At 43.2% G+C, this 18,067-nt stretch overlaps 1 protein-coding gene across 4 annotated transcripts in view; it reads left to right on the top strand.

Annotated features, from left to right (window-relative positions):
- ASCC1 (activating signal cointegrator 1 complex subunit 1) overlaps window positions 1-5,056 on the top strand; it is an 82,734-nt gene extending 77,678 nt beyond the window's left edge. For all 4 annotated transcript variants that reach the window (XM_066621698.1, XM_066621697.1, XM_066621695.1 and 1 more), the window contains one exon: window positions 3,252-5,056. In XM_066621698.1, the coding sequence (XP_066477795.1) occupies window positions 3,252-3,368 (117 nt within the window). In that variant the 3' untranslated portion in view covers window positions 3,369-5,056. The remainder of the gene's footprint in view (window positions 1-3,251) is intronic.
- The last annotated feature ends 13,011 nt before the right edge of the window (window positions 5,057-18,067 follow it).

Raw genomic sequence — 18,067 nt, 5'->3', positions numbered from 1 at the left:
CCTTAAATTGAGGAGGCCTCTGACTGATGCCCAACTGCAAGATGCAGCACATGCCCTGTTGCCACAGCTGTGTCAATGTGGGAAAATTGGTTAGGATTTGGGCCTAAATTAATACATGCAAAGCTTATAGCTGAGCCTGTTTTCAAAGAGAAACTGCCATATTTGAAAACTTAGCTTGCTTTTGTTTTCTCAGATGTATATTTGCAATATCCTATATGCATTTTGCTTCCAATTCTAGCTTGTCTTGTGGCAGATAATCCCCTTAGAATTTAACACTGCAACATTTCCCTCACTGCAAAAAATGTTTCAATATCTCCTAACTTTAGAAACATCTTCAGGCTCACAAACAACCTGACAGTTACAATTTCCTGTTATGTAGGGAGCATCCTATTTGCTGAGAAAGCAGAATTGAAGGATTATGAGGACCTGTGAGAGCTACTTATTTAAAATATATGGAAAATAAAAACAGGTGTAGTCTTAAAATCCTGTTTCTGGCCACTGAATACAAAGTACATGCCCTGTCAAAACTGCTGCAGTCTACAGAAAATTATTCTCTGAATATTGTATTCAGTCAAAATGTTTTTTAAAGTACCCTTACACACACCCAATTATTTCTTATCTGTGAGATATTTTTATCTAGAATTTGCAAGCATAAGATTTTGGAACCTCATTCTGGATTGTATTTCATTTCATAATTGTGTGAAACAGAGTTTATTTTAGTAATCTTTTTAATCCTGCTTTTGCTTCATTTTAAATATCACATTAAGATAGTTCTCTTTTTTTTAAGCCTCAATAAAATTTATTCTTGCTAGGTTTAACAAGAACAAATACAAGTCAAACGCTCATTATCTAAACCTTTATTGTTCTAGAATTCTAATTATTCCAAATTCATTATAGACCTTCCATGTAACACCAGGTCTTTTTAAATGTAAGTTGCACTTTCAACCACTATGTTGATGTTTTAGCACTTCAGGTTTTGTAGGACTAGTTCTTAAAGTCGATTCACATAACTCTTTTCCCCACTAACCAATAAACCACCATGATGCCACATGGAACTTTGGTTTTGGAATGGGTTCCCATCTGGCTATTTCTGTTTTTAAGGATTTTTAAAACGCATTATTTTCCCAACCTCCTCTCCCTTTTTTTTGCCAAGCCCCACTTCCATTTGACTCCATTGGGATGCCCATCCTGCCCATACTCTGCTGCAAGAATAATGGTGCAGCAGTTGGCTCGGGCAGCTGCAGTTTTCCTTAATGTATCCTTGTTCAGGTGGAGCTACACTCTCCCCATCAGGTTTCAGCAGCAAACACTTATTGGGTCAAGTGCTGCGTTTTGGGAAATTCTGGAAGAGTCTTTGAGACATAATACAAATGACCAGTGCCAATTAAAAAGTTGTTTGAGATCTTCTATGCCAGCGAGAGCTCAATACATTTCTGGAAAGAGGTGAAATGTAACATTATGTCTGCCAAGGAGATACTTGAATTTCACTGGTTACACTCACAGGAATCAATGGATCATCAGCTCTGAATGAGCAGGGCTTAATGAACCTTTAGATTTTTCAAAGCCACTGGGGGTCCTTAATAGCAAGAAGAGCTATATGTGCCCATCTTGAGCTAAGGTCTGTAGGGACAGATACAAAATGCAAGAGAAGTCTGCTGGAATATGGAATTATAAGGTCTCTGTGATGGAGAAGCTAAACCACTCAGCCCTTGTTGACCCCTTGGCACAGCAGCATTAAACCCAGTTTGAAATTAGTGTATTTGTGGTTCTCCGAAGGCATTACTTGCTTGCATTTTAAGGCACAGCAATTTCCTGCTTCTTAATGGAATGGAGAAAAGCACTTGAACGTGATGCTTCTTCTAAGCAGTATGACTGAGCTGTCTTATAATACATTCTGATGTCATATTTTCATCTGTCTCCTGTACAGTGTTAATCACTGGAGTGGTTTTCTCTTGAACTCTTTTTCAGTAGCGTGTTTTTAAAGTGCCCTTGAAAGGCTTTGTTGAAGAAAAAGGGGCTTTAATAGCACAAGTTTTTGACCTGAGACAGAGAGCCTTTTGTGTCTAATTCACTAGTTTATCTGAGATAAAACTGACCAAAGGTGGCTACTTGCACAGTGCATGTTGGTAACTATGTAATTTAAATAAACTTATTTTAATTTGTCATGGACATTACAAAGCAGTTTTCACCAAAGAGATCCCCATTATAAAGTGCCTGGCAGTGACCCCTCCCTGCCCCCCAGGTAAGCAGTGGTGCACATCAGCTGGTTGCTACACTGGCGCTAGTCATCATAAAAATATCATAAAGTACTAAACGATGACTTGGAAGCAAGCATCACTGGCAGAATGGGCTGTGCCAGAATGGGCTGTGCCAGCCCTCCAGTGCTAGAACTGGGCCCCTAGCCATAGTCAAAGTTTCATGCTGACTGGCGCAGGGACTGGGAGAGGGTGGCGAGAGAGTGTTTTGGAGGTGAAGGTGTTTGTGGGTGAGGGAGGGAAGAATGGGGAGCAGATCAGGCCCCACAAGTGCAGGATCAATGAAGTCTTCCTCCGCCATATCTTATCCTCCCTCCTGGTCTAAGCAGACTTACACAGGGCCACTCAAACTTCCTCCAGCTATATAGATGGCAGAGATCTGAGTAGCCTCAAAAGGCAGGCTGGGACATTACTAAGGCTAAGGGAAAATAATAATCACTTACTCTGAGGAGACCTCCAGCCACCTCCTCACATGAACTGGATACAGCACAGGCTATGCAGTCTGGTTGCCCAGACTGGTTAGGATTGGACTGTCAGTCTCTTAGCCACCATATTACACCAGCTCTAACTATATACTCAGTTATAAAGTCAGGCATTTTCTTTCTCCTGTGGCCATCTTCTTCAGACATCTAACAAATGCGTAAGAAAAATGTAAGGAAATGATCCTTGGTAATTGTACTGATGTAGCCTAATGGTTGTGAGCCATGAGGCTGAGCAGAGCTCTTCCTTTCAGATCAGATGGAACAAAAGTTGTGCTGTTGCTGTACTTAAAAAAAGAAAGAAAAAAAGCACACCCCCCCATGATATTTTATATGTTATGTGGCAACACTAGTTAATCTTGGTAAGAAGAAAACTGAATTGGGTTTGGGGTAGCTCCTTTCCATGTGAGGGAAAGGCAAATATTGAGACCCATTTGTCAAATGTATATCGGAAGTTAGTTTGCAAGCTTGCTCTTTTCTGGGCTGTCTTTCATTATGTCTACCTCTTCTCTTTCAGTTTTTTGAGAACTTCTATTTTGGAGAAGCTAAGCTGGATTCCATCTACCTCTCTCAGCGATTTTCCACAGACAGCTCTGGTTACTATGCAACATCTGGGCAGCTCACTTTCTCCTGAAGCACAAACTCATCTGCTCCAACACATATGTCATCAGAACTGCATAATATGTTGGTGATAGCAGTGGTGTTGGTGATGATGGTGATGATGATGATTTAAACAGGTCGTGTTGTTTGGATAGGGTCATTCTATTCTTGGAAGTCAACTTTAGAACTTTGCAAGTGCGTGAATTTGTAAATTCACCATGATCTGAGCCCTCTTGGGGGGGGGGGAATTCACATGCCCAAATAAGTTTATTTCATGTTTTTATTGCAGAAGAAATATTAATACCGGAGAAATAAATTAAATACTATTAACAGGGTTTGTAACATGCAAATAAACCCACAAAAGGTACTAACCCACAAATTTTTGATTGCCCTCTTTCCTACACATATCTGATATTTTTCATTTATATCACTGATGGCTTGTGAATCAAGTATCTTTCATCTTACATACGCTACCCTCCCAGGTTGCCCGTAAATGATTCTCTCTCATTGCAGATGATCAAGCAAGTAAGCCTGAAATAATCACTCAGAAAATGTAATCCTTGCAGCAAGTCAGGTTTCCACATAAGGGGTCAGTTGCTGTTTCATGTCTACAAAAGCCTGCCTTAGTCTGCTATGTGGTGGAAAAAGAACTACATCTGAAAACATGGTAATACTATTCTAATGCGCAAATCAACGTGGAAGCCTGCACACCAGCATGGCCAGTAGGCACAAGGCATTCATTGCAGAACAGCATGTGCTTAACTTTGTGCTCCCCTCATGATTCTCAGGATCACTACTTGTTTCTTAAAAGTATCCATCCTTTACCATAGATATTCACCTATAAGACAATCTCAAAGATGAGTCGAGGGCATATTTTCAGCCAAAAATCATGGCATGCTCCATGATCCTTGGATAAGTCAGGGGTAAAACTTGGGGACTGGTGCTAATGAGGTGGAGCTGCAGCTTGCTCTGGAGCCTGACTGAAAGGGGGGAAAGAATCTGAGCCACACCACTGTTTTTGAAGACATTAACAAGACGCTTATGTAACACTGTGGGCCATAGCCCCAAAGCAACAAAATTTAACATTGCATTGAATTGCTAAGAAAAAAAACAACAATCCTGGTTTGAAACTGCAGAAAAGCATTTGCAGTTTTAAAAACCACCCAGAACAAATGCAGCACCAATATAAAGCAACATAAACAACTTACCACAGCACAGCACTCTGCTTCAATTGCTGCCAGACAACTTTTTATACTGTTCACTGTCATTTTAAGAGGCACTTTTAAGTTTGGAGTTGAACCTGCTCAGAAGTTTCTGCAATGGAGCTCTGACAAATGTAAACAGAGGTGCTGACAATTGTAAACAAAACTGCTTGTTTGTAAGCTGTTTGCAATCACTCAGATGATCCCCAGATGCTTCATAGACCCTCCATATGCACTTTTTAAGCTCCTCAAAGCTTCTGGCTGCCAAGACAAGCATGAACAGCCCTAACCACTGAGTGACCTGCAGTTAAGAGGAGGTGTCAATCTACACTTGATTTATTGGTGGAAATTTCTCGCCTTATAGGCGACTACAGTAATTACTACAGAGTTACTACAGTAATTCTTTCATCTCCTAATCATATATAAATGAAATGCAAGAAGGGACAAAAAATTGGAAGAGCAACACCTAGGAAGTGAAAGTGTAGGTCAAAGAAAATAAATGGAAATCAAAATAAATAAAGGTGAGTTTGGTTAAAAACTGGTTGAATTACGATTTAATTATAGTCGTGGTACAAAATTCTTCACTTAGAGCCCAGTCCTGAACTCTGAGTGCTGGGCTAGCACTGGTGGACTGCCACTGCTCCGCCGCTCTGTGGTTGCCCGAAACTGCAAGAGGTGGAGAGGTAGGTGGGGGCATGAGGGGTTGGGGAGGAGGCATGCCAGGGGAGAGAGTGGGGTGGAAGGGAAGATGAGACCAGAGGAGCTCTGCTCCTCTGCATCCAGAGCCTCTGTGTTGGGCCACTGGCACATTGCAGGGCTGCTTGCCTTACCCGGGGAAGGTGATGAATGTTCTCTGAGGTGCTGCCAGCAGCTGCCCTGTTGGTTGTAGGATGCCGCGACAGCCGTTTTGGCACTGTGACAGTCCCACTGTAACGGGCAGCTCAGGATTGAACTTCAAGAATGTTCAAAAGCTTTATTTCTAAGAATTCTTATAAAGAGAGTTGAGATGAACTTGCCAATTCTTTAGACAGGAACTATTGCACACAATTTCCGGATCTCACTTGAGAATCCCTGCTGTCCATGTTCTGCCACTTTCCTGGTAGCCTTTCCTAGCTACTTTCAGCAGGGAGGGGGTTTTGCCTGTTTGATTGCTTAACCAAGATCTATTTCCTTGGGTGAGCATCTCAGGATGTTCTATCGCTGCGTATTAAAAGTCCTCATGACGAACAAAACAGAGGAAGCAGATTTAACAGTACAGAACATTTTTTCCATAGAAAAATTTTTTTGCATAGAGGAATCTATGAACTAAATATGATATTTAATACGAGTGAATTAAATATCACTCTTAAAATACGAAGCCACTGTGCTCCTATTGTAACTTGCATTCTCTCCCAACTGCCTGATGTCATTATGGGCATTCTTCAGCTACTCTTAGCCTTAACTATATCGTCTCAAAGAGCCCGGATAGAATCATCTGATGTCATTATGGGCATTCTTCAGCTACTCTTAGCCTTAATTCTATCGCCACAAAGAGCCCGGATAGAATCATTTGAAGAGTGCTCCCCTCACATAGAGAGTTGTTCTTAGTGCCTATGGAGAAGTGTTCACCATCCCAAAATATGAACCCCTCTGACTTTCCGTCCAAGAGCAAAAATTGAGAAGGTTGTGAGGTTTTCCCTTGCTCACAAAAGCCAATTCTCTTTTCTATAGCAAAATAGAAAGAAGTACATCTAAAAGCTTCTTGACTTATTTTTATTTTTTACAAATGTAACCAAGAAGCTGTTTATGCACTTAGCAATACACTTCATGCTGAATATTAAAGCCCTAAAAGGATACGAATGATATTTTTATTCTTCTTTGTCTGTAGTTCCCTCTTAGAAGCTTTCTTGATAGTTTTTTGTCTAGCATTGATTTATCTCTAGCTCCTTATTGAAGTTAACATTAATATGGCTGGGTTTGATTACTTTGGGCCTAGTTCGGCCACTTTGATTCCTTTTGAGAGTAGTATCCTACTCTCTGGACAGTCCTGCTAAAATCAAATGGGTTGACTTGAAGCTTGACAAATGCTCAGCACAGGTAAGCATTTAAGCATCTGTGAGGGCTAGAATACAGAGAATTCCTGGAATGAATAACTAGTATTATAGCACAATACTAAGTACACCTACTCAGAAGTAAATCTCATTGTGTTCACAGGAGCTTACTCCCAGGAAAGAGTTATAGAATTGCAATCTCAGAGAGATCCTGTTAGAAAGCACAGTTGCCCCAGTTCAGAGCCTTTTGTCTGCTCTGATATTCCTACAGAAAGCCTGAGTGGGGTTCTTATTTGTTTCATAAGAACATAAGAACAGCCCCACTGGATCAGGCCATAGGCCCATCTAGTCCAGCTTCCTGTATCTCACAGTGGCCCACCAAATGCCCCAGGGAGCACACCAGATAACAAGAGACCTCATCCTGGTGCCCTCCCTTGCATCTGGCATTCTGACATAACCCATTTCTAAAATCAGGAGGTTGCGCATACACATCATGGCTTGTACCCCGTAATGGATTTTTCCTCCAGAAACGTGTCCAATCCCCTTTTAAAGGCGTCTAGGCTAGACACCAGCACCACATCCTGTGGCAAGGAGTTCCACAGACCGACCACACGCTGAGTAAAGAAATATTTTCTTTTGTCTGTCCTAACTCTCACAGCACTCAATTTTAGTGTATGTCCCCTGGTTCTGGTATTATGTGAGAGTGTAAAGAGCATCTCCCTATCCACTCTGTCCATCCCCTGCATAATTTTGTATGTCTCAATCATGTCCCCCCTCAGGCGTCTCTTTTCTAGGCTGAAGAGGCCCAAACGCCGTAGCCTTTCCTCATAAGGAAGGTGCCCCAGCCCCATAATCATCTTGGTCGCTCTCTTTTGCACCTTTTCCATTTCCACTATGTCTTTTTTGAGATGCGGCGACCAGAACTGGACACAATACTCCAGGTGTGGCCTTACCATCGATTTGTATAATGGCATTATAATATTAGCCGTTTTGTTCTCAATACCCTTCCTAATGATCCCAAGCATAGAATTGGCCTTCTTCACTGCCGCCGCACATTGGGTCCACACTTTCATCGACCTGTCCACCACCACCCCAAGATCTCTCTCCTGATCTGTCACAGACAGCTCAGAACCCATCAGCCTATATCTAAAGTTTTGATTTTTTGCCCCAATGTGCACGACTTTACACTTACTGACATTCAAGCGCATTTGCCATTTTGCTGCCCATTCTGCCAGTCTGGAGAGATCCTTCTGGAGCTCCTCACAATCACTTCTGGTCTTCACCACTCGGAAAAGCTTGGTGTTGTCTGCAAACTTAGCCACCTCACTGCTCAACCCTGTCTCCAGGTCATTTATGAAGAGGTTGAAAAGCACCGATCCCAGGACAGATCCTTGGGGCACACCGCTTTTCACCTCTCTCCATTGTGAAAATTGCCCATTGACACCCACTCTCTGCTTCCTGGCCTCCAACCAGTTCTCAGTTCATGAGAGGACCTGTCCTCTAATTCCCTGACTGTGGAGTTTTTTCAGTAGCCTTTGGTGAGGGACCGTGTCAAACGCCTTCTGAAAGTCCAGATATATAATGTCCACAGGTTCTCCCACATCCACATGCCTGTTGACCTTTTCAAAGAATTCTATAATTCTATATGTTTCAATGACATGGGCAGCCTATAGTACAATGGTAGTACAGAATATGCTTTGCGTGCAGACAGTCCCAGGTTAAATCCCTGGTGCTTCCCCCCTCCCCAGACTCTAGGTTGGTTCATGTACAGAACTGAGTGCACAGAAACAAAATAATGCTGTAACCTTAATTTGCAGTAGTCACCCCCTCCCAGTAGCACCGTTCCCACTAAATATGAGGACTATGATGTTGGTGTTGCCTACCTCCAGTCTGATCACTTATGATGCAGAGATTTTTTCCACTGCTACTGCTTCAGCAGCAGGGCTGGCTTTAAGCCAATTGGACCAGTTGCTTCCAATTGGGCCCCCCACCTGAGGGTCTACGCACTAGAGCAATCTAGTCTTGCATACAATTTTATATTAAAATACTCTTGGATCAATTTGGTCCATTAACTCGCATGCACTTTTTAAGTGCATGTTTTGAATGCTTTCCATACTACCATAGAGATATAAAGTCTATAATACATTTTATTTGTATTTCTAAGGCTGAAATCCTGTGCACTCTTAAGTGGGAGTATGCTCCATTGACCACAATGGGACTTACTTTTGAGTAAATGTGCATAGGATTGGGCTGTGAACCTGGAGCCCTGCATAAAAGGTTCCCAGTTGGGCCTCCAAGTTCTTAAGACTGGCCCTATTCAGCAGTACATCACTGAATTCCTGTGCAGGACTTGCATGTTATAGTAACTATGTAAGAGGTCAAGGCCTAAAGTAGCAGCATAGAATATATTTTAATGAGGTTATAAAGGGCTTCTTCTAATTGTATGTACTTTTTTGAAATATATATATTTAATAAGTTCAGTCCTTTATAATGTATGAAGTATAATTAATTCAACAATGTTGGATTAAGTTGCTAAATAAAATTCACAGCGGAGATAAACAGATCTGGAATTAATTCCTATCCAGCTGAGTAGTGTTCTAGTGCTTCACATGGGCATTTTTTTAAGGGCAAACTGCTTAATAAATAGAGTTTTCATTTTAAAGTGAGCTATCTCAGATGTAGCTGTTTTGAAAGCTAGCCCAAATGGAACCCTGAAGCTGACTCATACAATATACGCAGATTATAAGTGCTTAGCATGGGGCATGCTTGTGGTGCATCCACACAAATCATCCACACAGTGATTTGTGCATTCACACAAATATATTCTAGCGCACAGGCTTAGTCTTGGCATATCAAAAAGGCAATGAACAAGTCTTCGCTTGACAGTGTCCATCCAAAGGTTATGGGTTGAAATTCTTGTTGGTTTCAAAATGGTTGGCTAATTCCAGTCCATCCAGCTGTAAATTGTTGCCAATACGCATGTGACTACTACTCCGTGTGTACACACATGAAATCTCAGCATGATTATGCCAAGGTGGAGAGCCCAAATCTGTAGGACCTCAGAGGAAGGTGCCTCATAGATACCCTTATGTGTTACAGCTACATCAATGACCCTTTATTATCATGATCTTGATTAGAGAGAGCCATTCCTCACCCTCTCCAGGGTGAATTCCTGCTCTCTCTAGGATATGTCAGCTAAGAAACCAAGATGGAGTTAGGAGATACAGTGCACATTTGGAAAGTGGGACCATGGCAACAAAATAGACATTGAATTCATTCAATTAAAAAAAAAGGCAAACTGGAATTACAGGACATGGTTTGCAATATTGTCATGTTCAGTAACTATAGAAGCTAGTGGATCTACCTAACCCAGGTTCAGCACAAGGTTTCTTTGGGGGTTTTTTTGCACTCTACAGATGCACCTGTATTATAGCAACACAGAATCACTCATGACATGTTGTCACGCACAGGGTTGTGCCCTGCACAAGCAGCAAACGCTGATGACTCCATTTCACCATAGACTGCCCCTGTTTTTTTTGTAATGGTTGAAGGGCATTCACATGTCTCAAGGCACACAGTAAACATTCTCTGGAGGTCTAGGCCAATTATGGTTGCAAGAGCACATTTGTCATGTGGTTTTCAGGTATAAGAATCTCCTTCCAAAGATCTGGGGTGAAACAAGAAGGACCTGCCTTTGCTGTCGCAACTTGTGAAGTAGCCCTGAGAGAAACACAAGCCTGAAGTCTAGGCTCAAGTGTGGCTTTTTGCGGCATGGGTTGATTTTGAATTGTGAATCTGCAGTTTAGAACTTCCTAACACTTAAAAATCTGGATGCCTGGGAAGCGTGAGGATCTATCTAGCCCTTGGGCGGTGGAAAGGAATTGTGATGGTAAAAGAGAGAACCCTGTGCAGATGACTAGGCAAATTGTCTCTGCTGTGCTCACCTTCAAGAGGAGATGGGACTTCAAGAGCTGGAAGAAGTATGTTGATGTCCTTCAGCAGTAATGCTTTGACTGGCAGTGACATGGAATGGCTAGCTTTCCATGTCCAGCTCCTGTCTTCACACCAGGCAGTCTCCCAATAGTTTTCCTTGGTTTACTCCTGCCTCAATTCCCCTCCGCTTCCTCTGTTGTCTTCCCTGCATCAGATCTTAAATTCTAAGCAGCCCAAGGCAAGGATATCTCTGCTAGTACTTAGTAAAGTACTGTGCACTTTGATGGTGCTCTCGGAAGGGTGATTATGCCTTTTTTTCCTCTGTGCTCGGAACTTGCAAGACTGGAGTACCGAAGGAACTGAGTTTGAATTCAGAAGCCTTTGAGGTAGCCAGGATCTGCTGCAGGATTTTGTGGAACCCTGCACAAGCAACCTGATCTGAATGAGCAGCTCTGCCATCACTTCCTCTGCAACACAAGGAAGGCTGAACATCCCTTCATTGAGCTGTAAGTCATTCTTACTCATGAGTCATTGTGTTGAGGAGTATGGTACTAGCTGGCTGAAGCAATTGATTTGTGCTCTGAACAAACAAACAAAAAGGGCCAGCTAACAGGCTCAGTGCTAGAAATGTGAAGAGTTGGGGCTTTTGGACTGCTGTCACATACCCCTCCAGGTTTGACACGTTTCTCCATGGTAGCAATCTAAGCCCAGGGCCCGGAGTGCAACTTGCTGAAATGTTCGACATGGCATTTTGACTTGAGAGTGTGCTTTGCTTCTCCAACAGACAGCTTGGCACAGCATTTGACAAAGCACTGGCTTGTGCAGAGCAATACAACCGAATTGATTCTGCTGCTCCTGTTGCCCTGCGTTATCCATCCCTTGTGATTCAAGCTGGAAATTACAGGGTTATTCTTACTGTAAAGCCTTTCATCTTGATAGCCACTCTAAAATTGCATCCCTGGCTTGGAAATGATAGTGTATACCCAAGACTGCAGATTTTTGCATTGGAGACCCAAACATTCAGAGCTTATACAGGAATAATGCCTGCAGCCTCCCTCCCTCCAAGTCTGGAATCCAATGCAGATTTATCAAGCTACTAAAAACCTGAACTAGACATAGATCCTGTTTGAATCTTCAGCATTTGATCAATCTCATCACAATCAACCACATACATGAAAACCCATATCAAACTATCCCCCACTCCAAACCAAAACAAGTCTTGAATGATCTCTGAATGCTTTGGCACTATAAAAAAAAAAAATCCTCTTGCTACATAGAGCTGGATCCATTCAAATCCTGCCTCCATCTCTGTCCCTAATATGCGTTGCTTAAAAGGAGGTTACGTGACATGCCATCTGCACACAGACAATAAATAAGATGGATGGAGCCATGTAGAGTGGGTTGTGTTTGATCAGATTATGTGTGGCTTTTAGTAGATCAAGCTTCTGTATGTCTCCGAGGATGATGCACCAATATGATTGGCAAGTGGTAAAACATGTGACCTGTGGTGGCTGAGGCTGCAATCCTATCCACACTTAGGAGTAAACCCCGTTGACTATAATGAGACTTACTTCTGAGTAGACAAGGCATAGGATTGGGTTCTGGATTGCCCATTCTGAAAGCAACTTTCAGGCTTCCAAAGAGTCTGCTTTGTGTTCATTAAGAGAGTGGTAATTGATTATAATCATGGCTCATATCTTAGGAAAACAGGGTCTTTAGTGTGGGCACACACACATACCCCTCTCAAGGTCTTGACCTTGTATGTGATTACTCAGAATTTCAGTCCTATTAAGTTCATTGGGGCTTTCACTCACCTCAATGTGCATAGGATTGCAGACCTAAGTTTCTCTGAAAAACAGAGAAAAACCATAAAAGAACCTCCTTCACACACAACTCCTCCCTTCCCCAGGATTGCTTTATTCCATTAATTGATTTGTTACAATTGGCTTTTGTTATTGGGGGGCAGGGTGTTTGTTATTGTTGCTGCTTTGCTGTGGGATGTTTTGTTTTCAATGGATTTTACTCTTATTTTAATGTTTTGCGTGTACGAATGTAAGCCACTTTGCACTGCAGCATAGCAAGGAAAATTAGGTAAAAGATTTTTAAAACAAAAGAAAATAGAAATAATCAAGTGTTACATGTAAATTGAATGGATGGTATGAAGTCATTCATATTACATATTTCATATCATATTACATTTCTATATGGCTGACAGAAGGATCATCTTTTTTCTGAACAACATCTAGCATATGTCAACGTGCAGCGTTTTTGTTAGACTTTGTGACTACAAAAAAACCCAAAAACTTCTGGGTCCTTTTGAGAGTGTCTTCTTTGTAAGACAACCCTGTACATAAATAGCAGCATCATAAACAGAGTAGGTTGCATTGCTAGAAGCATAAGTCACATGATACTTAATCATGACTCTTTTGCCAAAGGAACAGATGGCTGATGCATTTCTGTAATGAACATAATGCCACACCGGCATTGTCTGCAAACTTTCAGTCACATGTGGCTTATTCATAAATCAGGCAACCAAGGTTGAATCCACCGAGATACTCTTTCTGTGCTTCATCGGTTAATTGCATAGGCCTATATTCATGGGGGGAGGGCACATAAACCCATGTCAGTACTGTACCACCGGCTGTGAGTGGGGGCTGATGGAGTGTGCCTCCACTTGCATGAGGCTGTCCATTCTTTAAGGTCATCAGCAGAGGCCTTCTTACGTGCCCCACTGCCCTCAATGGGAGGGGACATTGTCCGCAGCAGGATGTGGAACTCCCTGCACTGGGATGTTCGTCTTATCCCCATTACCTTCTGTTGAGGACGGAAGATTTTTCATCTGAAGTTAGCCTTGGGGGGGGGGGGTGTGTGTGCACTCTCTCTCTCCCCACCCCACTCCCGTTGTACCAGATTTTGTGGTAATACTGTTTTTAGATAGTTTTTTTAATTAACCCTGAGCCACTTTGTACAAGAAGAAAAAGCAGAATACAAATATTTTAATTATGCATAATAACTCCTTTACATAGAACATTGGATGTCAGGAAAAAGAGTTCTCATTTCAACTTTTCCCTGAGTTGCTAGTTTTCTGAATTCAGGGCAGTGGCATAGCTAATGATAATGTAGCCTCGTGCCAAGTTCAGAATGTTGCCCCGGAAGTGATGTCACAACCAGAAGTGGCATCATGCCCGGGCTTTTTAAAAATTGAAAATGGGGAGTGTAATGGAAGATCAGAAGATCATCAGGCGGATGATGTGGTGTTGACAGCTATTCCATGTTTTGACAGCTGTTTGACAACTCTGGGAAGGGCAGGGCTGGCTCCACAGCTGTAATCAATCAAGGCCAATGGAGACCTGGATGGACACCTGAGCTTCATTTGACCTTGATGGGACTTTGAATGAGCTACCGAGGTAGCTCACAGCTGAGCTGCATTTAGACTTAACAAGGGGCTGCATAATAAAAGGCAGCTTCAGAAGGTGCAAAGAGCTGAGCCAGAGGGAATCTGGCCAGATAGAGTGACCTGGTCCAGACCTACTGAAGAAGGGGACTGCCAGGACCCTGCTGGAGGACATAGAAGAGAGGATTGCCAGGACCCTGCTGGAGGAGACACTCTGCTGGAGAGGAAATGGAGGAAGGTACTCTGCTGCACTGGACTGTGCTTTGGAGACTGGATTGGACTTGGACTGGAGGCTTTGGACCTTTAGCCACTGAGTTAAGTGGAGTTTTGGGGAGGGAAAGCCTCTGGACAAGAGGAAGTGCAGGGAGTGTATGTATTTGTAGTAATAAATTCTTGTTAATTGCTCAGACTGATAAGGAGTTCTGTGTTCATTCCTTTGTACACCACAGCTGTTGTTTCTAGAGATAAAAAGAGGGTGTTAATTAGCCAAAAAGCCGGCATTGGGAGACAGAACATTTTGGACAGGACAGGGAGGAACCCACCTCCTCCCCCTAGCAGTTCACCACCCGCTTGCTCTGCTGCCTCCCTCCCCAGTCAGTGGCACAGCTAAGGCATATATCTGCTACCTGAGGTAGCAGGTAGCCCCCCCCACATGACGATATCAAATTTAATTACTTAAATAAATAAAAGGTTATGATGGTTTTATGATGTATCATAATAACTTCTCATTGGCACTCAGAACAAACAGTTAGGTCAGTTTGGAGTTGAGCAAATCCACTTTTTGTTCCACAAGGCAGTTATGTTTTCATTTCTGGTTAATTGGCCATAACTTTTGATAGAATACAGATATTCTAGTGCAGTTTGTTGCATTGCATTCTGCATTAAATTACCTTTCCAATGATGTAAAACATGATGGTATTCATACATACCAAGATTTTCATAATTTTGGTCACTAACTAGTGTCAAGCTCAGCTTGTTGCCCCCCCCCCAAGCTTGGTGCCTGGTGCAGCTGCTACCCCCTGCACCTTCTTAGCTATGCCACCAATTCAGGGCATTTTTCTTTGTTTGGCTGGAGAAGCATTCAGTCAACTGAGCCCCCACCTGCAGTTTATAGTGATACAGCTTCAATAAAGGCTTACTATCTCAATAAGAACTAGGCCTATGACTTCCCCCTTACTCATTAGCTTCTTGTATTCCATTAGAATGTACAGAGTAGGTTTATACCTCTGTTTTCAGACTGTGGACCTGTGGCAACTGCACTCTCCCCCTTTACCACTGGGAGCTTTGTAGGTAGAGTCATCACTGTTGGGCATGGCAAAAGAGACGTGCCTTTGAAGGATCACTGTGCAGAACTGGCACGGGGCACAACATTGTAGTAATGGCAGCACTACCAACTTCTATACAGCAGAATGCACAAGCACCAACTGTATTCCTGATGTTGGTGCTTTATCGTGTTTTGGAGTTCTCAAAGGAATAAAAGTGATTAAGATGCAACATTTAATATTGTGGGCCATTGAACAAGCTAATTTACTTTCCATTTAAATCACTTGACTAGCTTTTTAAGCTTAAAAAAACAGCATAAAGCTTGGAGGAAGGAGGGGCAGGGATAACAGTGCAGTCCTACACATGTCTACACAGAAGTAAGTCCCATTGGGTTCAGTGGGGCTTACTCCCAGGAAAGTGTGCATAGGATTGCAGCCTAACAGCTCAATCCTATGCATCCCTCCCCAATGCAAATGCACCAAATGGTTTGCACTGCTTCCTGTGTTGGGGGGGGTGTGTCCCAGTGGTCTCCTCTGGATAAAGGAACATTTGTTCCCTTACCTGGGAGTAAGCCTCCATGGTGCTGGCAGATTTACTCAGACCTGTGTCAGTGAAATTGCTGGCACAGATCCATGTGAAGTGGGATTGGGGCCAAGAAGATGGTTTGGATTAGCCCTCTTTCCTAACTCAATCCACCCTCCTTCCACCCCATCTCTGCCCCATTCCACCGCTTCACCAATTTACCTGGGTCAGTGTGCCTGCAGCAGTCTGTAGCTATGGGCAGGATTACTGCAGTCTCCTCATCAGCACTCCAGCAGTGCTGGAGTTAATGTACTGGTGGAGATTCCTTTACGACTGCCATCAGGTAGTCTCCTCTGGTGGAACACTAGTTACAGCTGTGGATAGGTCCTATATCAGATTGGGCCATAGGTTCACTGGTAAAATACAAATCTTGTAAGGGGTCCAAAGGGAGCAGCAGATTCAGGGTGCCTTTCACCCCAAGTATGCCACCTCTGCCTCCCTTCAACCCATGCAGTTCCGAGTCCCTGTAAATGAAACCAGAAGTCTTGCACTTCCAGGTTTGATGGCAGAACACAAGGAGCACAGTAAGGTTTTTGGTTTTTGTTGCTTTTTGTAGCCTAGAGGTGGCAGACAAGAGATCAAATCACATCAGCTAGCATTCTGGGTCATGCCATTTCTGATTCAGGGGTAGTAGGTCCAAGGTCTAGATTAGAACTTGCTTTGTATGCAGAGTGCTCCAGTTTCATTCCCTAGTCTGGAACCTTGGAGAGCTCCTGCAAATTCCTATGTTCAGGCAAGATCAGCAACATAGGTAGAATTTGGACAAGATATGCTTGTTTTTGTTTAATAATTTATTATATTTCTACCCCACTATTTAGCTCCAAGGGCAGCTTACAACCAGCACTTTCAAAGCTACATGAACAATATATAAATTCATTTGTTTGATTACTGCAAAAATTAGAGAGATCCCTTTGGTTTTGTAACACCTAAACCTGCTAGGTTCTGGACCCTGTTAATGTTCATGCCAGTGAAACTAAATGCAAAACACAGCAGCAGCAGCTTGTACATTAAAGATTTGGGGAGAGCCTTAGGGAGAGAGAGAGTGACTTTTATGCTTTTGTTCCAAGTGCCAGATTCTACTGTTCAGGTCAGTAAGAGTGGTTGCCTTGGGCTGTAATCCTATGCTCACTTTCCTGGGAGTACGCCCCACTGACTACAATGGGACCTACTTCTGAGTAAACCTGCACAGGATTGGGCTGTCAAGACCCAATCCAAACTAAATCAGACCCCTGTATGACTCTGAAAGCTTTTATACAACCCCCCCTAAAAAAAAAAAAAATCTTCCTCTAGCCCAGTGGTTCCCAAACAGTGGGTTGGGACCCACTGGTGGCTCATGACCTGATTTTTGGTGGATCACAAATGGGTGATGGAAAGATCAGATAACACAGAGCCCAATCCTATCCCACTTTCCAGCACCGGTGTAGCTCCAATGTAGCCCTGAGGAAAGGGAACAAATATTCCCATACTTTGAGGAGGCCTCTGAGACTTCCTCTCCACCACAGGATGCAGTGCACACCTCATTGGCATGGCTCCACCATCACTGGAAAATTGGATAGGATTGGGCCCTAATTGCCTTAAGCCCTGATTCAAAAATCATATACTGTAGCTGCTAATTACCCTACAAATAGCTCAGCTCCTGCAGTTTGCAGGTATGTGTAAATATAGGGAGATAAATGTTTCTGGTTCTTATTAGTAATAAATAAATGAACAAAAAATAAATATATACAATATTACTTCTTTCTAGGTCTCCTTTTTAAAAATTCTGGTAAACCTAGGTGGGTTCCAAAGGAGTGTCATTTTTTAAAAAGTGGGTCCCGGCGCTAAAAAGTTTGGGAACCACTGCTCTCTCCTGTTTTGCTCGTCCTCTGGGATCAACAGCTTATGGCCTGAAAATCTGCAGCAGGCTGTAGAGGAAAAGAAAACAATTCCCCCAATTCTTTTTTTTTTTTTTTAAACTGTGCCCCCAGAGAGTCCCTCCACCTGGAGGACCCAGAGGGCGTGGGCAAATGAGGCAGGAGCCCAGGCGCTGGGTGCAGCCCCCACCTTTCCTCTCCCCTCCCCCCCCCGTCTTCTTGGGGTGGGTTTCTTTTTAACAGGTACGATGATGTCAAACGTGATGCTGCCGCCGCCTCTCCAGCGCCCGCAGGCAGCCTGTGGTTGGCGCAGACTCCGTCAGCCTCCCGGTGCTCCCCGCGCTGCGTTTGAGAGGAGCGCATCTCCGAATCAGGTCACATTTCAGCGGGGCGCCAGCCAGCCAGCCAGCCAGCCATCGCTCGCCGAGCCAGGAGATCGGAGTCCGTCGCCTGCCCGCTGCGAGCACCCCCAGATC

The sequence above is a fragment of the Tiliqua scincoides genome, chromosome 3 (genome assembly GCF_035046505.1).
Source record: "Tiliqua scincoides isolate rTilSci1 chromosome 3, rTilSci1.hap2, whole genome shotgun sequence".
NCBI classification, from domain to species: Eukaryota; Metazoa; Chordata; class Lepidosauria; order Squamata; family Scincidae; genus Tiliqua; species Tiliqua scincoides.
Note: the sequence above shows the minus strand (reverse complement) of the source record. Positions and strands in the feature narration are given on the sequence as shown.